This window comes from Trachemys scripta, chromosome 3 (assembly GCF_013100865.1).
Source record: "Trachemys scripta elegans isolate TJP31775 chromosome 3, CAS_Tse_1.0, whole genome shotgun sequence".
Lineage (NCBI taxonomy): Eukaryota > Metazoa > Chordata > Testudines > Emydidae > Trachemys > Trachemys scripta.
Window position 1 is genome coordinate 143801232 of NC_048300.1, and position 15483 is coordinate 143816714.

Below are 15483 nucleotides of genomic sequence, written 5' to 3' on the forward strand. Positions count from 1 at the left end.
AATTCAGTACAGGAAACTTAAACAGAACATGAGAGGAAACAGTATAAACTGATTAAGAGCTCAGGGCAATTCACTGTGGTCCCAGGGTACACTCCCGTGTACTAATCATTATAGACACCACCAGTGCAATGGACTATATGAACAAATAGAATGCAATCATCATCCCTGCACAATGAGGTCTACCTTCTGATGTCCTGGATGGAACAAAATCTCTAGTCCATCCAAACTCTACATAGTCAAATAAAAATAAAACATTGCTGCCAACTGGCTAAGCGGGGAAAAGCTAGATCGCGCATAGTGGAATCTTCACACAAGTGTTTCGGTTCCTGCTGAAGAAATTTGGGATGCTTCTGATGGAACCGTTTGCATTACACACAAATGGCAAAGTCCCCCTCCTTTTTCTCTCAATCAGGAGCGATCCAAGGGCAATAGGATACAAATGCTCTCTCCCAGCAAGGTGGTCAGTAGTCCTTCTGTATGTATCTCCTTTTCCTCTGTTACACAGAGCTATCCAGAATAATAAAGAGGGAGAGGGCATTGATTGGTAATATTAGTGGCTTTGTATTGGCCCTGGTTCTCTGAACTCCTCAGTATGGTTCAGCTGAACTCCATTGTCCTTCCTTAAGATAGGATTGGCATCCCACAGACCAATTTGTCACTCAAGTCAAGAGTACTTAAGACTAACTTGCCTGAATTCTGACCACTCTCCCATGAGAGAGAGAATACTCAAAGTATAATCTCCACTCTTCTGGCATCTAGAAAAGTTTCCACAAATTCTTTATTCTACGCCAGGTGGAAGTTCAGGCGGTGGTGCAAGATACTTAGCTTCTCTCCTCCTTTGGCATCTATATCACAGATCTTGGGATAGTGATCAAAGGAGGATCTGATCAAAGGTCTTACAGTTTCAGCATTAAAAGGATAAGTGGCTGCATTATCTAAGATACTTTTCTCCACAGGCAGGAAGAAGATCTCTTTTTGCTGTGATATCAGGCCTTTTCTAAGATTAATTGAGTTCCCCCAAGGTCCTCAGTTTTGCTCTTTATACCCTGAATCTGCATCCTTTTGATCCCTTCAGAAGGACTGCATATATTTCCTCCCCACCAACATGGCTTTCCTGGTAACCATCAGCTCTGCCTGGAGGGTGTTGGAGCTTGGGGTTTAAAACTTTTTTCTGTTGAGGTACAGTGCAGCATAGTCTACTTTTATAAGGTGATTCTTTGAACAGATTGGCCTTTATCCACAAAATTAACTTGGATTTTCACAGAACCCCCCCAAATTGTATTTCCCTATTTTTTCAAAACCATCTGACCCAAGAGAGTTTTGGCAGATGTTGGGTATTCATAGAGGCCTCAAGATCTACATCCCTTGCACACAGATTGTTCAAAAGTCCAATACTCTAATATTCTCTATTATTTGGCATCTAAAGGAAAGCGGGTATACAAATCTGCTAGTTCAAGAAGGCTGATACAGTGCATCCATTAAGCTTCAGTCTCGCTCCAGAAAACAGCAGCAAAGCTCACTTGCTGTGAATAGTAGCAGCTTCCTGGGCTGAAAGATCTTACAAACTGTATGATGGAATCTGCAAAGCAGCCACTTGATTGTCCATCCATACCTTCTCAAAATTTTATAAGCTAGATATTGTGGCATTGATGGATGCTGACTTTGATAGGAGGGTACCCGATGCTGTGATCTTGTAGAAGTAGAGAAGGAGTTTTTAACCCTGTATGTAGTTCTGCTTGATTGCCAGCCTGAAGACTCTGATAAAATCCTATTAGGTTAACAGATCTGTGGACCTTGTAAACCAAAGAGAATAGGAACATTTCTTGACTTACCGAAAATTTCCTTTCTCTGAGTTATAAGCTCCACAGGTTCCACCATTCCTTGTTTGGAGTATTTCATTGGCCAAAAGAATAAATCTTTCTCTTTCAGTTCATTCAAATTGGTTCATAAAGAAATGCTCTGCAGTAGGAATTTACAGTTTATTGTTTTAGTTCATATAAGCTCATTAATAAATTTCAGTCCACAAGGGATATCTGTTGCAATGGAACCTGTTTCAGTGGCAGGCTCTTCAGTGTAGCTGGTGGCACCCTCTTCTGTCAGTGGCTGACAGGTCTGACATAGATGTATGCAGGCTGAGAGGCCATTCTTTGGACTTTGTAATTAAGATCGAGGAAATTTTTGGTAAGTCAAGATAACTTTTCCTTTTATGTCTATGAGAGAAATTCAGTGGTCCAGGGATGTACTGAATGACCGTTACAGCCCTTAAGCACATGTGCATGGGTTTTCATTGAGTTTCCGTTTATTAGCATTTGACTTTCTTGACCCTTGTTCTCAATTTTCTGATTTTTGAACTATTTGTAAAATGTACATTTTTGCCACTACAAAATTCCAGAGAAGTTCTAAGCAGTATTAGAACTTTATTCATTAACAGAATACTAATGAGGTTTTATTGAAAATCATTTGTGTTCAAGTATATATTGATTCTTATATAATTTTCGTATCCTTATAGAACCATTCTCATGATCATATATTAGATCCTGGAGACTCAAGAAAGCAACAGGCAAACCAGCACAATTACCGTACCAGATATGCATTGGAAGAAACTGCCAGGCCTGCTGAAGAGTTAGAAAATGGAAACAGTTCTTCAGATGTAAGACTCTGAATCAGTAGGCTACATTATAAATTGTTTACATTGTTATGCTAAATATTGTTGCTCAAGTTCAAAAGCAAACATTTTTATTGTTGATTACTTTGTATGTTTAAATTAGATACTGAGCTAACTTTTCACAGTTGTTCAGGTAATAACAAGTGCATTGGCAATCTTTCAACTATGCCTACAAATTTACTGTCGAAGTGGAAAGGTGTTAATTTATATAAACTATTTGTGTATATATATTTGGAATGCTTATTTTCAAAAGAAATTTAAATTACACCTGCAAATGCTATTTCAAATGTATTTCATTCTCCACAGAGTATAGTGGATCAAATTGAGTCAAAATCTGTATTTTTAAAAATGCCCAGAGATGAAAACATTGACAAAAACACAAAAGGTATTAAATTTAAGCATCTCAGCATACATTTCAGTCTACGCAGGGCAGACTTTTTTTTTGTATATTGAGTTTACAAGTTTAGCAAGGTTTACATGGAAGGATTGAAGTATGAATAGCAGATTTCTGTAGACTTGATACAACTGTAAATGAAACAGCAAAAACACAGGTGGAATCATATTATACAAATTTTATATATAATAAAATAAAATGAGAGAGGTCTGAAATAAAATACATAAGTGGGATAAGCTTCAGTAAGGGTTGAACTAATTATTTATAGCCAGAAGGATATAATTTCTATCATTTCTAATATAAAAAGTTTTACTTTCTGCAAGGTTTAAATGAAAAAAAAAATCATTAAAATGCATGCATGTTTAAATTTATGCTGATCAAAATTATAACTGTATGTAAATTTTTATATTGCACTTTGATAAAGACACCTCTTCCACATACAAATATTGTGTCTAAATAGATTTCCTAAAAATGCAGCTTCAGATTTTTAAGTGTGCACAAACTTCTTTATGTGCCTAACCTGTACTCTCAAACCCAGGTTTGGATATGCATAAATTGTGTGTAGAGAGTTTTAAAAATATGTCCCTTGGTCATGGCACAACAAGCTGACTGTTTAGAAAGGCATGCAAAATTGAGGGGAAATTACTTGTTTAGACATGCATATTGAGCTTGAGTGTTTAAATGTAATCCTGGGTCTGTAGTATTTCATAGGTAAGAATATGACCAAATTCTTACACAAATTCAGAGACAAACCATCCCAGTATTAGCATGTGAGATTTACATGACATAATAAAATTGTTTCAACATACCTGGGTAGTTAGTCAGGGACCAGCATTATCAGTAGTTAAGGAAACTCTGCTCATCATTTTCCAACACAGAAGAAAGTTACTTTGCTGATGATAACATAAATGATTTAAAGAGAAATATAGGAGAAGGAGAAACGAAGTGTTGCAAAACCAAGGATATTCTTATTAATTGAACTAGTGCAGGGGTAGGCAACCTATGGCACGCGTGCCAAAGGCGGCACGCAAGCTGATTTTCAGTGGCACTCTCACTGCCCGGGTCCTGGCCACCAGTCCGGGGGGCTCTGCATTTTGATTTAATTTTGAATGAAGCTTCTTAAACATTTTAAAAACCTTATTTATTTTACATACAACAATAGTATAGTTACTGGTATATATTATAGACTTATAGAAAGAGACCTTCTAAAAACGTTAAAATATATTACTGGCATGCGAAACCTTAAATTAGAGTGAATAAATGAAGACTCAGCACACCACTTCTGAAAGGTTGCCAATCCCTGAACTAGTGTAATAAGGCACTTGCAATCTGCCTTATTTTGTACTGCCATTGTGTCCCCAATTTGTTCTAGAGGGGCATCTTTGGAGAAAGAGTAGATTAGATATCACAGTGTTAGGTGCTATTCTAAGAACCAAGATGTACGGACAGATAGCTGAATTGTGGGTCACTTTGTTAGTATTGCAAATAAGTGGGCCAGTGTTGCTTTTGTCTTAGACATCCCTTGATTTTTGTTAAACACTTTAAAATGACCTGCTCTTAAAGGTAACTATGTAACAATGGCACCTTTTTATGGAGCAGTTCTTGAAATGTTAGTCATATTAACTTACTTCCGTGACAGAAATAAAGGCTTTTGACTCATTACCACTGCAGATTCAATGCAATGATGGGACATAAATCTGGATTTAATTTCGTCTCTAACTGTTAACTAAGTTCCAGTTGCAAGTTTTAAATCTCTTCTGTTACACCTGTGCAATACCCTGAATACAAAGAGGTTGCACAAGTGTAACTTATGACAGAATGTGGCCTCCATGGGCTTTATTGCTGATAGTGTATGAGAATGAAAGTATCCAAGTTGTCTTACAAAACTCTATGGGAATGTACAGATCTGGCATTTTAAAAGAAAAATCTTGTTTGTTCAGCAGATTCAGCATATTTGAACTGAAAATTGATGCAGCAAACACTGAACTCCACAGTGCATTTTAGCCACTTCATAGTAGAAAAAAACTGAAAACATGATTAATATTTGTATACATTCTTACACTTAAACGTCTTGTTCTTCATTTTTGAAATATTTGATCTACATAATTGTGATACAGCATTAGAATAGGCTTTAATGGATTTAAGTCTCTTTTAAACAGATAACACAAATTAAACTATTCTTACCCAACATTCCAATTTAATTTAAAGTTCCTCAGCATGCTTGTATTTGTAATTTTTTTAAAATAATAGAATTGTATTTCCCTTCCAAAAAAGCCTTTTTGCAAATGAGCTATTCCAATGTATGCACTGTTCTTGTGAATAGACAAGATATATTTTAGCTATTTCTGTGGGATTCAGTGTTTGCTTTCAATACGTGGTATGAAGTTTATGCAGTGCATATAATATACATTATTTATGGTATACCTAAGCATTAAAAAAAAGTAGTTACGGTGGATGCTATGTAGCTAATTTCTACCTTAGGTCAGTGGACCATTAACTGGAAATATTTTTTTTAAGTTAAAAACCAAGATATTTGGGTCCATAGTATAAACTAAAACTAAATGGATGCATATATTTTTGTTACAGAAACACAAAAGCATTTGACAGAAAGCATTTATGCTGCTGTTGTATATTAGCATTACAGTTGTGCATAGATGCCCCAACTGAGATCAGAGCTTCATTGTGGTAGGTACTGTACATATGCAAAGTAAAAGATAGTACTTTCCCCAAAGAGCTAACAGTCTAAATAGACAAGACAAAGAAACAGAGAGAAGGGCTTGTCTACATGGGGACACTAAGGAAAATTAATCCAAATTAACTAAAGGTGTGAATTTAAAGTGGATTAGTTACTCTGCATTAAATTCTGTGTGGACACTCACAATTGAAGTGGCTGAATTCACTGAATTAAAATAAACCAAAATGGCCACTTCAATTCTGAATGAGTGTGTTCACACATCAAGTATCAGAGGGGTAGCCGTGTTAGTCTGGAGCTGTAAAAAGCGACAAAGAATCCTGTGGCACCTTATAGACTAACAGACGTATTGGAGCATAAGCTTTTGTGGGTGAATAGTCACTTCGTCAGATGTGATGGTCACACAGGGGTTTAATGCAGAGTAACTAATCCACTTTAAATTCACACCTTTAGCTAATTTGGATTAATTTTCTTGATTGTTCCAAGGTAGAAAACCCTCAGTGACTTCTGAAGGTCACAGGAAGTCAATAGCAGAACCAAGGACCTAGGTTTACTGGGTCCCATCCACTAGATTTCTGCCTTCCATACATTATACATTTGTTGTTTTTGTTCTTATTTAAATAGCAAAGAATTCAACTAAATCGCCTTAAAGAAAATATGTACTTAAGTTGAAAATTTGTATTTAATGGTTGACTTATAAGTCCCTGAAAGATACAGCTTCTAATGGAAAGCTTCACAGACTTTGAATTATAATGGTTCTGTCAAGTATTAACTGTAATTATAGTTTTCAGTTTAACACCACAAAGTAAATATCTATCATTTCCTTGTTAGGAAGGAGAAGCAGTTGTTGCCAGTGGTGGAACATCAGAAGATGAAGAGAAAGCATGGCACAGTGATGGCAGTTCTAGGTAAGTGACAGAATATAGTATTAAGTAAAATATTGTAACTTTTAAGGATTCTGTCCTCTGCATGTTTCATTAGCATTAAAGAGCATTGTGCACATAGAAGAGAGCAGATACTTAAGAACTTATAAGATATGAAAACGGAGTCTTACAGCTTTTGAGTGTTAAACAAATTCAGAGGAATATGTGAAACTTAATTTTTCAGGAGGTGTTTTCTAACCTTTTTGGTGCGGGTGGGGGGTATAATTTCAAGAGGCATTAGATCAGCGGTTCTCAAATTGTGGGTCGGGACCCCAAAGTGGGTCGCAACCCCCCTTGAATGGGGTCACCAGGGCTGGCTTAGATTTGCTGGGGCCCAGGGCTGAAACCCGAGCCCCACTGCCCAGGGCCGAACCAAAGCCTGAGGGCTTCAGCCCTGAGTGGCTCGTCTCAGGTTGCAGGCCCTCTGCCTAGGGCTGAAGCCCTTGAGCTTCAGCTTTGGCCTCCCTGCCCAGAACAGTGAGGGTCAGGCTTTGACCCCTGCACCCAGGGCAGTGGGGCTGGGGCAGGCTCAGGCTTCTGTCCCCCCTCCTGGGGTCGTGAAGTAATTTTTGTTGTCAGAAGGGAGTTGTGGTGCAATGAAGTTTGAGAACCCCTGCATTAGACTAATCTGAGGTGGCAGTTGGGGATTTGGAAAGGTGAAAAGGAACTGCTAATAGAAAGCTACCTAGTCTTCAGGTAAAGCTTTTGGTAGTTTTCAGGTAAAGCTTTCTCTCTCTATTCTGTCAGTAGGACATAATGCATCCAGCTTTGTGGGCAGCTCCTTTAGAGAGAGAGGTTTACAGGTGTAGACAGTAGCCGACTGGTCAAAGATGCTCTACACAGCCGTGCAACTTAGTCCTATGAAACTAGAAATGGGCACTCTACTCCAGGGCAGGCAGCTTTCAGGTGGTTAGGGAAATGAAGAGGAAGGAGTTAGCAGGGGAGATGAACCAAAAAAGCAAGAGAGCAAAACAGAGTTTAAGCCAAAAAACAAAAAGGAGAAAAAACAAGAGAAGGAAGAGAAAAGAGTGAAATGGATAACAAGAGAAAATATAACTACCAATTTACATGAGAGAAAAGGTGAGTGAGTTAATATCTTTTATTGGACCAACTTCCGTTTGTGAGAGAGACAAGCTTTTGACTTACACAGAGCTCTTCTTCAGGTCTAGGAAATGTACTCCCAGCATGATAGCAAAATGCAAGGTGGAACAGATTGTTTAGGATATGTACAGTAGTTAGCACATATTGTAAGGGACTGTTCAGGGTAATAGCCCATTAACACCTCTGCAGTCATTGGACAAAAAAGGCGGGTTACAGATTGTTGTGATAAGCCACACATCCTGTGTCTGTATTCAGTCCATGATTTTTAGTGTCTAGCAGAGTAATGAATTTAAGCTCCCAAGATCATATTTTGAAAGTGTTCTGCAGGTTTCCTTTGAGGATGAGGACTGATAGGTCAGCTATAGAATGATCGCTTTGTGAAAAGTGTTCACCAACAGGTGATATGGTGTTTTTGTCTTTTATCATTTTCCTGTGTGAGTTCATTTGAGAGTGTAGTGATTGTCTGGTTTCGCCTACATTGTTGTTATTGGGACATTTAGTGCACCCCACATGTTGTGATAGGCATATGTAGGATCCATAGATTTTGAAAGGTGTGTTGTATGGGGTATTGATCAGTGTAGCAGTGGAAATATGTCTGAAGATTTTGCATCTGTTGTTCTGGCAGTGTCTGGTGCTGTTTTCAATTGGTGTGTCGTTGGGGAGCTTGTTTCTGATGATGAACTTGGAGAGGTTGGGGGGTTATTTGAAGGGCAGAAATGGGGTTCAGGAAAGATTTCTTTCAGGATGGATTCCCCATCGAGTAATTGTAATTATTTGATGAGTATGGGTTCCTGTGTGGAGTGGTAGGTAGGTAACAACTAGGGTGTGTGGTCAGACGGGGTTTTATATCTGTATTGAAGCAGGTTCTCTCGGGGGTTTCGGTTGGCCTGTTTCATGATATGATCTACTTCTCTGGTGGAGTGTCCTTATTTGATGAAGGTGGTTTTAAGTGGGTTAAGGTGTATATCCCAGACTTTCTCCTCAGAGCATATTCTGTGGTATCTGATTGACTGGCTATAGATAATTGATTTCTTGGTGTGTTTGGGGTGATTACTGAACCTATGAAGGTAGGGGTGGTGATCTGTGTGTTTTGTATATATAGTTGTTGTAGGCATCCATTATTAAAGCTGATTGTGATGGTCAGGAAGGTGTGTGTGTGTGTGTGTGTGTGTGTGTTTGTTTGTTTGTTTGTTTGTTTGTTTTCCAGAGAGAGTTAAATGGACAGGTAGTGGTTGTTGAAGTTCTGTTGGAAATCTGTGAGGGAGTTTAAGCTGTCTGTACAGACGATCAAAATACCATTGATGTTTCCCTGTATATCATTGGTTTCATGGTGCATTTGTCCAGAAATTCTTCAAGGTGGCTTATGAAGAGATTGGCATATTGGAGAGCCATCCTAGTAACCAGGGCTATTCCTATGATTTGGACAAAGTGTTTGTTGTTGAATGTAAAATTGTTATGGGTGAGGATGGAATGGATGAGTTTGACAGTGCATTTGGGGTAGATATCTGAGGGTTGTCCATTGTCTCGTAAATATTTGAGGCAGGCAGCTATGCCGTCATTGTGAAGGATGGTGACATATAAGGAAGTGACATCTAATAAAAGATACTACCTCACCCACCTTGTCTCTCTAATATCCTGGGACCGACATGGCTACAGCTACGCTGCACACAATTTATATTGTGTCAAACCGTGTTGGAAGATGGACAAAATATGCATCTGCCAGTTCATCACAAAGGGACTTCAGTCAGAAAAGGCTGAGAACAACTGTACTAAGGAAATGTATTCAGTTTTAACTGTTTGCCTAATAATGTAGGATTTGGTTGCTGATACTCAAAATTACTATTAAGTAAAGTTGAAATAAGAAAATAATAAAAATTCTGCCCAACGAAGCCACTTCAAAAAGTTTACTAGATTGAAGAGAGATTTTCTGGAAAGAAAGGGGACAAAACAAAACTCTTCCACTGTTTAAAACAAAAGGAGGAAATGCACCTGGAAACTAGACAGTGAATTTAACATCAGTTTTGAAGGAAATAGAAATGCCATCTAAATTGATTTGGAAAGGGAATACCAAGAAATACTTCGTTTGATTTAAGATAGTCTGGGTATATTTAGGAGGGGAATGGGAGAGATCATTGTTAAATAATATGCTAGAGTTTGAAAATACTGCTGCTACATTATGTTAGATTAAATAAATTCGATTTTCAACAAGTAATTGGCAAGGATCTATATTGGAGAATAATGGTGGTGGCTACTGCAGTTGTTGATTGTATTATAGCATTACCTAGAGGCCCCAATCAAGGTTTGGAGCCCCATAATACTAGGTACTAGAAACACACACAACACAAAGTCACTTCTTGCCCCACAGAGCTTACAGCTTGAGTATAAGACAACAAAGATGGAAGAGCACAAATTATCAATGATAGGTATGTGTAATGAGCTGTGATCACTGTTTACCAACTGCCTAAACATTGTTCCGACTACTAGGAGTAAATGGTAGGTCTGCTTAAATCTTGTGCTTGTTGTTTGTAGCATTACTGATCCATGTGTTTGTTATCTCTGTTTTGGATAATTATATGCTTCTGTGAACTGCAAACCCGTTACTCTCAAAGGAAGACTTCAGAATGTTGTTATATGCAATCATTTTGACGTTTAGGGACAAATCAGTCCTCCTTGAGCACAGCCAAGTAGCCCAGCTGTGTTCTAAGGAGTTCCATAGGAGTTGAGGTAATGGAATCCTTCCTAAGCTGCTGAGTTGCACTATGACCACAACTGTAGTTCCACTGTGTCCAGTGGCCCCATTTCATGGAGGAGCAACTACTGAGCTTTTGGGTGCTTCAGGGAATCTTCATTTACCAGTTTTATATTTGGGGGGGATCAGTTTATAATTTATCCTAATTCAGAGGGATCCATTTATAGAGCTAGTGAGGTAAAATAATAAAAATAAGCTGGAGGTAGAGTTAGAAATAGATACCCATTGCTTTTAAATTAATATTAGTGTTTTAATTTCTTATAAAAGAAAGTTTATATGTCAAGAACTTAAACTTGTAGTTCAAAAAAACTTTGTCAGGTGTGTAAATATTCAATTAAGGCTTCCACATCACTGTAACTGTCCCGTTACCCTGATGCTTCAAATCTCCTCTTTTCCTTCCTTTGCTCCTCCCCATGAAAAACATTTTAACTACAGCAGGTAACAGTCAACACAAGAAGAACATTACATACTGGCCTGAAAACAATCATGCCAATGACATTTGGAGGTTGCATGCATTGAAAAGACACATCTTCTTTGAGTGGCTTTGCATATTCCCACTGATGGGTAGGGCACTGACTGATACAGTCTAAAGAAGAACCTTCTTTAAGCGCAGTGCCTATTAGAGCATTTGCACGCCCCCTCCCATTCCCCTTCCCTCCCCCAGCATTTCCAACCACTGCTCCAGATAAAATGAACTGCTCCAGTCCTTCAGTTCTGTGGTTTTTTTTCTCATACCATAGTGCATTTTAGGATCGTCTGTTATTGTTAATGTTAGTATAATTAACAGTTTACAGTTAAGATAGGTTAGATTTTATGTTTGGTTCTGTGGAGTAGCACAGATCCAAAGAAGAAAAAAAATGGCTTTGAAAGATGTTTCCTGTTCAGCAGTCTTCTCTCTTCTTACATGACTATTCTTGTGCCTCAGAGAGGGTCATTCTCTTTCTGGATGTTCCATCTGTTGGACTTTCACTCCTAGAGTATGTAAGCAGAGACCAGATTGCAGGTGGCCCTGCTTAAGGAGGTTCTCACTGGTAGACCTTCTGGTACAGGGAGCTCTTTAGATCTCAGGGTACATCTACACTACAGGGGGGAGTCGATTTAAGATACGCAAATTCAGCTACGTGAATAGCGTAGCTGAATTCGACGTATCGCAGCCGACTTACCCCGCTGTGAGGACGGCGGCAAAATCGACTTCTGCGGCTTTCTGTCGGCGGCGCTTACTCCCACCTCTGCTGGTGGAGTAAGAGCGCCGATTCGGGGATCGATTGTCACGTCCCGACGGGACGCAATAAATCGATCCCTGAGAGGTCGATTTCTACCTGCCGATTCAGGCGGGTAGTGTTAGACCTAGCCTCAAGGTTAGGGGGCCTATATTGGCACCAACTGCATTGTTGAGTAAACATAACCTGCCTAAGAAGTCCCAGGGATCCATGCCATCGTCAATTCCGGTTGAAGTCCTACATTCAGATCCTGATTCATCATATCCTTCTGTTAAGGTTGCTAAGATGTCAAAGGCACTGTCTGATCCAACTGCAGCTAAGGACCCTATGTCAAATCTGTTGGTTCTGATGAAGAAGGTGAGGGAGAAGAGGGCCACTGTCATGCAATCTGGTTTATTGGTCCTTCCAACTTGGCTCTGTATTTCACTGTGCCAATTGTGAGACCTAAATCAGTTCCATATTCTACTTTAGGATAAAAGATTATGGACAAAAGACTCTTTCTGGATCCAGTGGTGCTGAAGCTGGCAAGATTAACCGTGTGGTCTTTCTGAGCCTCAATAACCATGTTGGATCCAAAGAGGAGGGTTATAGTAGCAGAAGTTCACTGTGCTGCATCTGATCTTTTTTAAGATCTGAGTGAGAAATCATTTGGGGATAGGAAAAGAAAGACCTTAATGGTTCTAAGATCTAAGTCATGTACTCCTGAAGAGAGGAGGAAAAATATTGTGAATTTTGTCAGGAATCATTTGCTACAGCAGATCTTTCTTTCCCTTCATCTTCTGGTGCTATTGTTATCCCCAATAAGATTCATTGCGGATCTGAGGTTGGATCCACAATTAAGAGGATTAAGGCTTGGTCTACACTAAACCCCCAAATCGAACTAAGGTACGCAACTTCAGCTACGTGAATAACGTAGCTGAAGTCGACGTACCTTAGTTCGAACTTACGCGGTCCAGACCCGGCAGGCAGGCTCCCCCGTCGACTCCGCGTACTCCTCGCGGCGAGCAGGATTACCAGAGTCGACGGGGAGCACTTCTGAGTTCGATTTATCGCGTCCAGATTAGCCAGGATAAATCGAACCCAGAAGTTCGATTGCCTGCCGCCGAACCAGCGCGTAAGTATAGACAAGCCCTAAGAAAGATTTGGTTGACCTGAACCCTCTGTTTGTGCCACCTACAATTGGTTTTCTACAGGTTTTTTGACAGTTTGTACTTCCACCTCCTATGTTTTCTGACTCTAACTATTGAAGAGACAAGTTTTGGGCTCCACCTCAAGAGTTCTTGGATCATCCACAAGATCAACAAACAGGGAGTTGCTTATCTGATTTTGTCGTATGTTGATGCAATCAGTTTATGGGACTGGTGTATATTACACAATGTCTATCCTATGGCCCTGCATTTGGCAGGGAAGGGCAATGTGTTGGCAAATTGCAGAAATAGCAGGAAGAATTCTCAGATGCACGAGTGGATGTTAAAGGTGATGCAAAAGATTTTCTCTAGTTTGGGTCAGCCTGTCCTGGATTTGTTTGGAACCAGGTTCAACAAAAAGTGTCTTTTTTTTTTTTTTTTTTTTTTGATCAAGAGGAGGAAAGGTCAGTCCATCCATTTTGGATCTTTCCTAATGCACTGAGGAAGGGCCTTCTGAATGTTTTCTCCTTTCTATTAGTTCAGGAGGTGGTGAAAAAGATAAGACAGAACAAGGCAATGTTGATTCTGGTTGCACTAGCTTGGCCAAGACAGCTGTGGTATACGGACCTGCTTCAGCTGTTGAAAGGAGTGTATAAACTGCTTCTCTTATCTCTGGATCTGTTGTCACAGCAACGTGGCAGAATTCTTCATCTGGATCCCCAGTCCCTGTTTCTTCATGTGACGGCCTGGACTATCAGATGCTGACAAATGTTGAGAAATCTGTTTTGTTGGTTCAAAATGTTTTGCTTAACTCAGAACAGTCTACGAGGAAATGTTACCATTTGAAATGGACTAGATTTGTCTTTTGGATGAAGAGGATATCTGAGTCACCGGTTATAGCTTCTCTTGTGTTTTGGAATGTGTGATGGGTTACCTACTTCCTCTCAGTCTACAGTACAGGTGGGAGCAGCATGCCTTCCGTCTTGAATAGACAGATGTGCACTAGTTCTGCTTGAGCTAGCATGTTAAAAACAGCAGTGTAACTGGGGGTAGCACAGGCAGTGGCTCAGGCTAGCTGCCCAAATATGTACTCAGGGTGTCTGGGTTGGTAGAACTATGCTTCAGTCTTTGTTTTACTTAGGACTTTTCCCACCACCTACTCGTCAGGCTACTCATAAGTGGCAATATGCTTAGTCATTCGAAGAAGAAGTGAAGGTTGGTTACTTATAACCAGAGTTCTTCAAGATGACGCTGCATATTCACATGTCCTTCCTACAGTCTTCTGTTTCTCAGAGTCCTATATTGGTTTCTCTGTGTCTGTAGTGGAAGGAACTGATGCAGTAGAAGACTGTGTCCTTTTTTAATAGCCTCTCCCTCAGAACATTTGCGAACACTGAGGGATAGGAACATCATGGGATATCTCACAGATAATAGATGACTTCAGGAAACTCAGAAGCGTGCTAAATAAGAAGAATGCCCAAGCTATCTTCTCAGCGATGATTTCAGTCCTGTGAGTGAAGGAAGACAGAAGGCAGAAGGTTCTGGAAGTGATCACTGGGTAGGTAAGGGGTGTGAGGCGGAGGGTTATGGTTTTGTGAAACATTGGTCCACTTTTTATGGGTAGAGGGGACTATAGTTGGGAAGACCTCCATCTCAGTAGGAGGGGAGTCAGTCTCCTGAGAGACTGGCTGGCTAGAGTAGTCAAGAAAGTATTAAACTAATCACAGAAGTGGAGGGTACAAAGAGGAAATATACAAATACTCATTTAGCACAAAATCAAGATGATGAGAAGAAAATCAATCAAGAACCCAAAGGTGGTTCTTCAGTGTCCCTATTGATGCTCTACTGTGGTGTATCTACACTCCTGTGCTTCTTATCTGAGAATTTAGGTAACAGTGTCCGTTCAGCCCATGCATGCATTCTCCCTCCCTCATGGTCTGTCTTGAGGTTATCTAGCATGGTGTGGGCGAACCCCCCTCAGTTCCTTCTCAACCACCTTTGGCCTTGAAGGAACTGAGTGAGCAGTTATCCCTTCCTTATCTGCGTCATTAGCATAAGTAGTGGTTGTTTTAGTTTTCTTTTGTTCTCCTTAATAGTTGTTATTTCCTTTTTACCCCATTGGGAGAAAGAACTTTAGTTTATGTTTCCCATCCTGTCTGGGGGGATTCTTCCCCTCTCCGCCCTCCGTCCCCCCAGGTTTTTAGAAGACTCTCAATTCTTTCAGTTTAAATTAAAAAAAAAGAGAGAGAGAAGAATTTTCTTTTGCATTCCTAACTGCTAGAGGGTGATAGCCCCCCGTCCAGGGGCATGCCCAGCTCTCTCTGCTTCAAGAGGTGCCTCTCCTGCAAGGAGTTGATTCCTGTAATGGACAGACACTCTCGCTGTGTCCAGTGCCTGGGAGAGTCCCATATCCCTCAGAAGTGTTTCCTCTGCCACTAGCTAAAGCTGAGGTCTCACAAGAACTGGGAGCTGAAGTTAAAATGCCTCCTTATGGAGAAGGAACTTCAGCCTCCAGGGGACTCTGGTGCCAATCCCAGATCATCGCTGGAGCCTTCAACTTCAAAGGGGGTAGAGTCACAGAAGAGACTGGCAGAGTCCCCCCCCTCCCCCAC

At 40.1% G+C, this 15483-nt stretch overlaps 1 protein-coding gene across 2 annotated transcripts in view; it reads left to right on the plus strand.

Moving 5' to 3' along the window:
• PHIP (pleckstrin homology domain interacting protein) overlaps positions 1 to 15483 on the plus strand; it is a 339129-nt gene that overhangs the window by 222734 nt on the left and 100912 nt on the right. For both annotated transcript variants that reach the window (XM_034766155.1, XM_034766156.1), the window contains exons 21-22: positions 2510 to 2650; positions 6583 to 6659. In XM_034766155.1, the coding sequence (XP_034622046.1) occupies positions 2510 to 2650; positions 6583 to 6659 (218 nt within the window). The remainder of the gene's footprint in view (positions 1 to 2509; positions 2651 to 6582; positions 6660 to 15483) is intronic.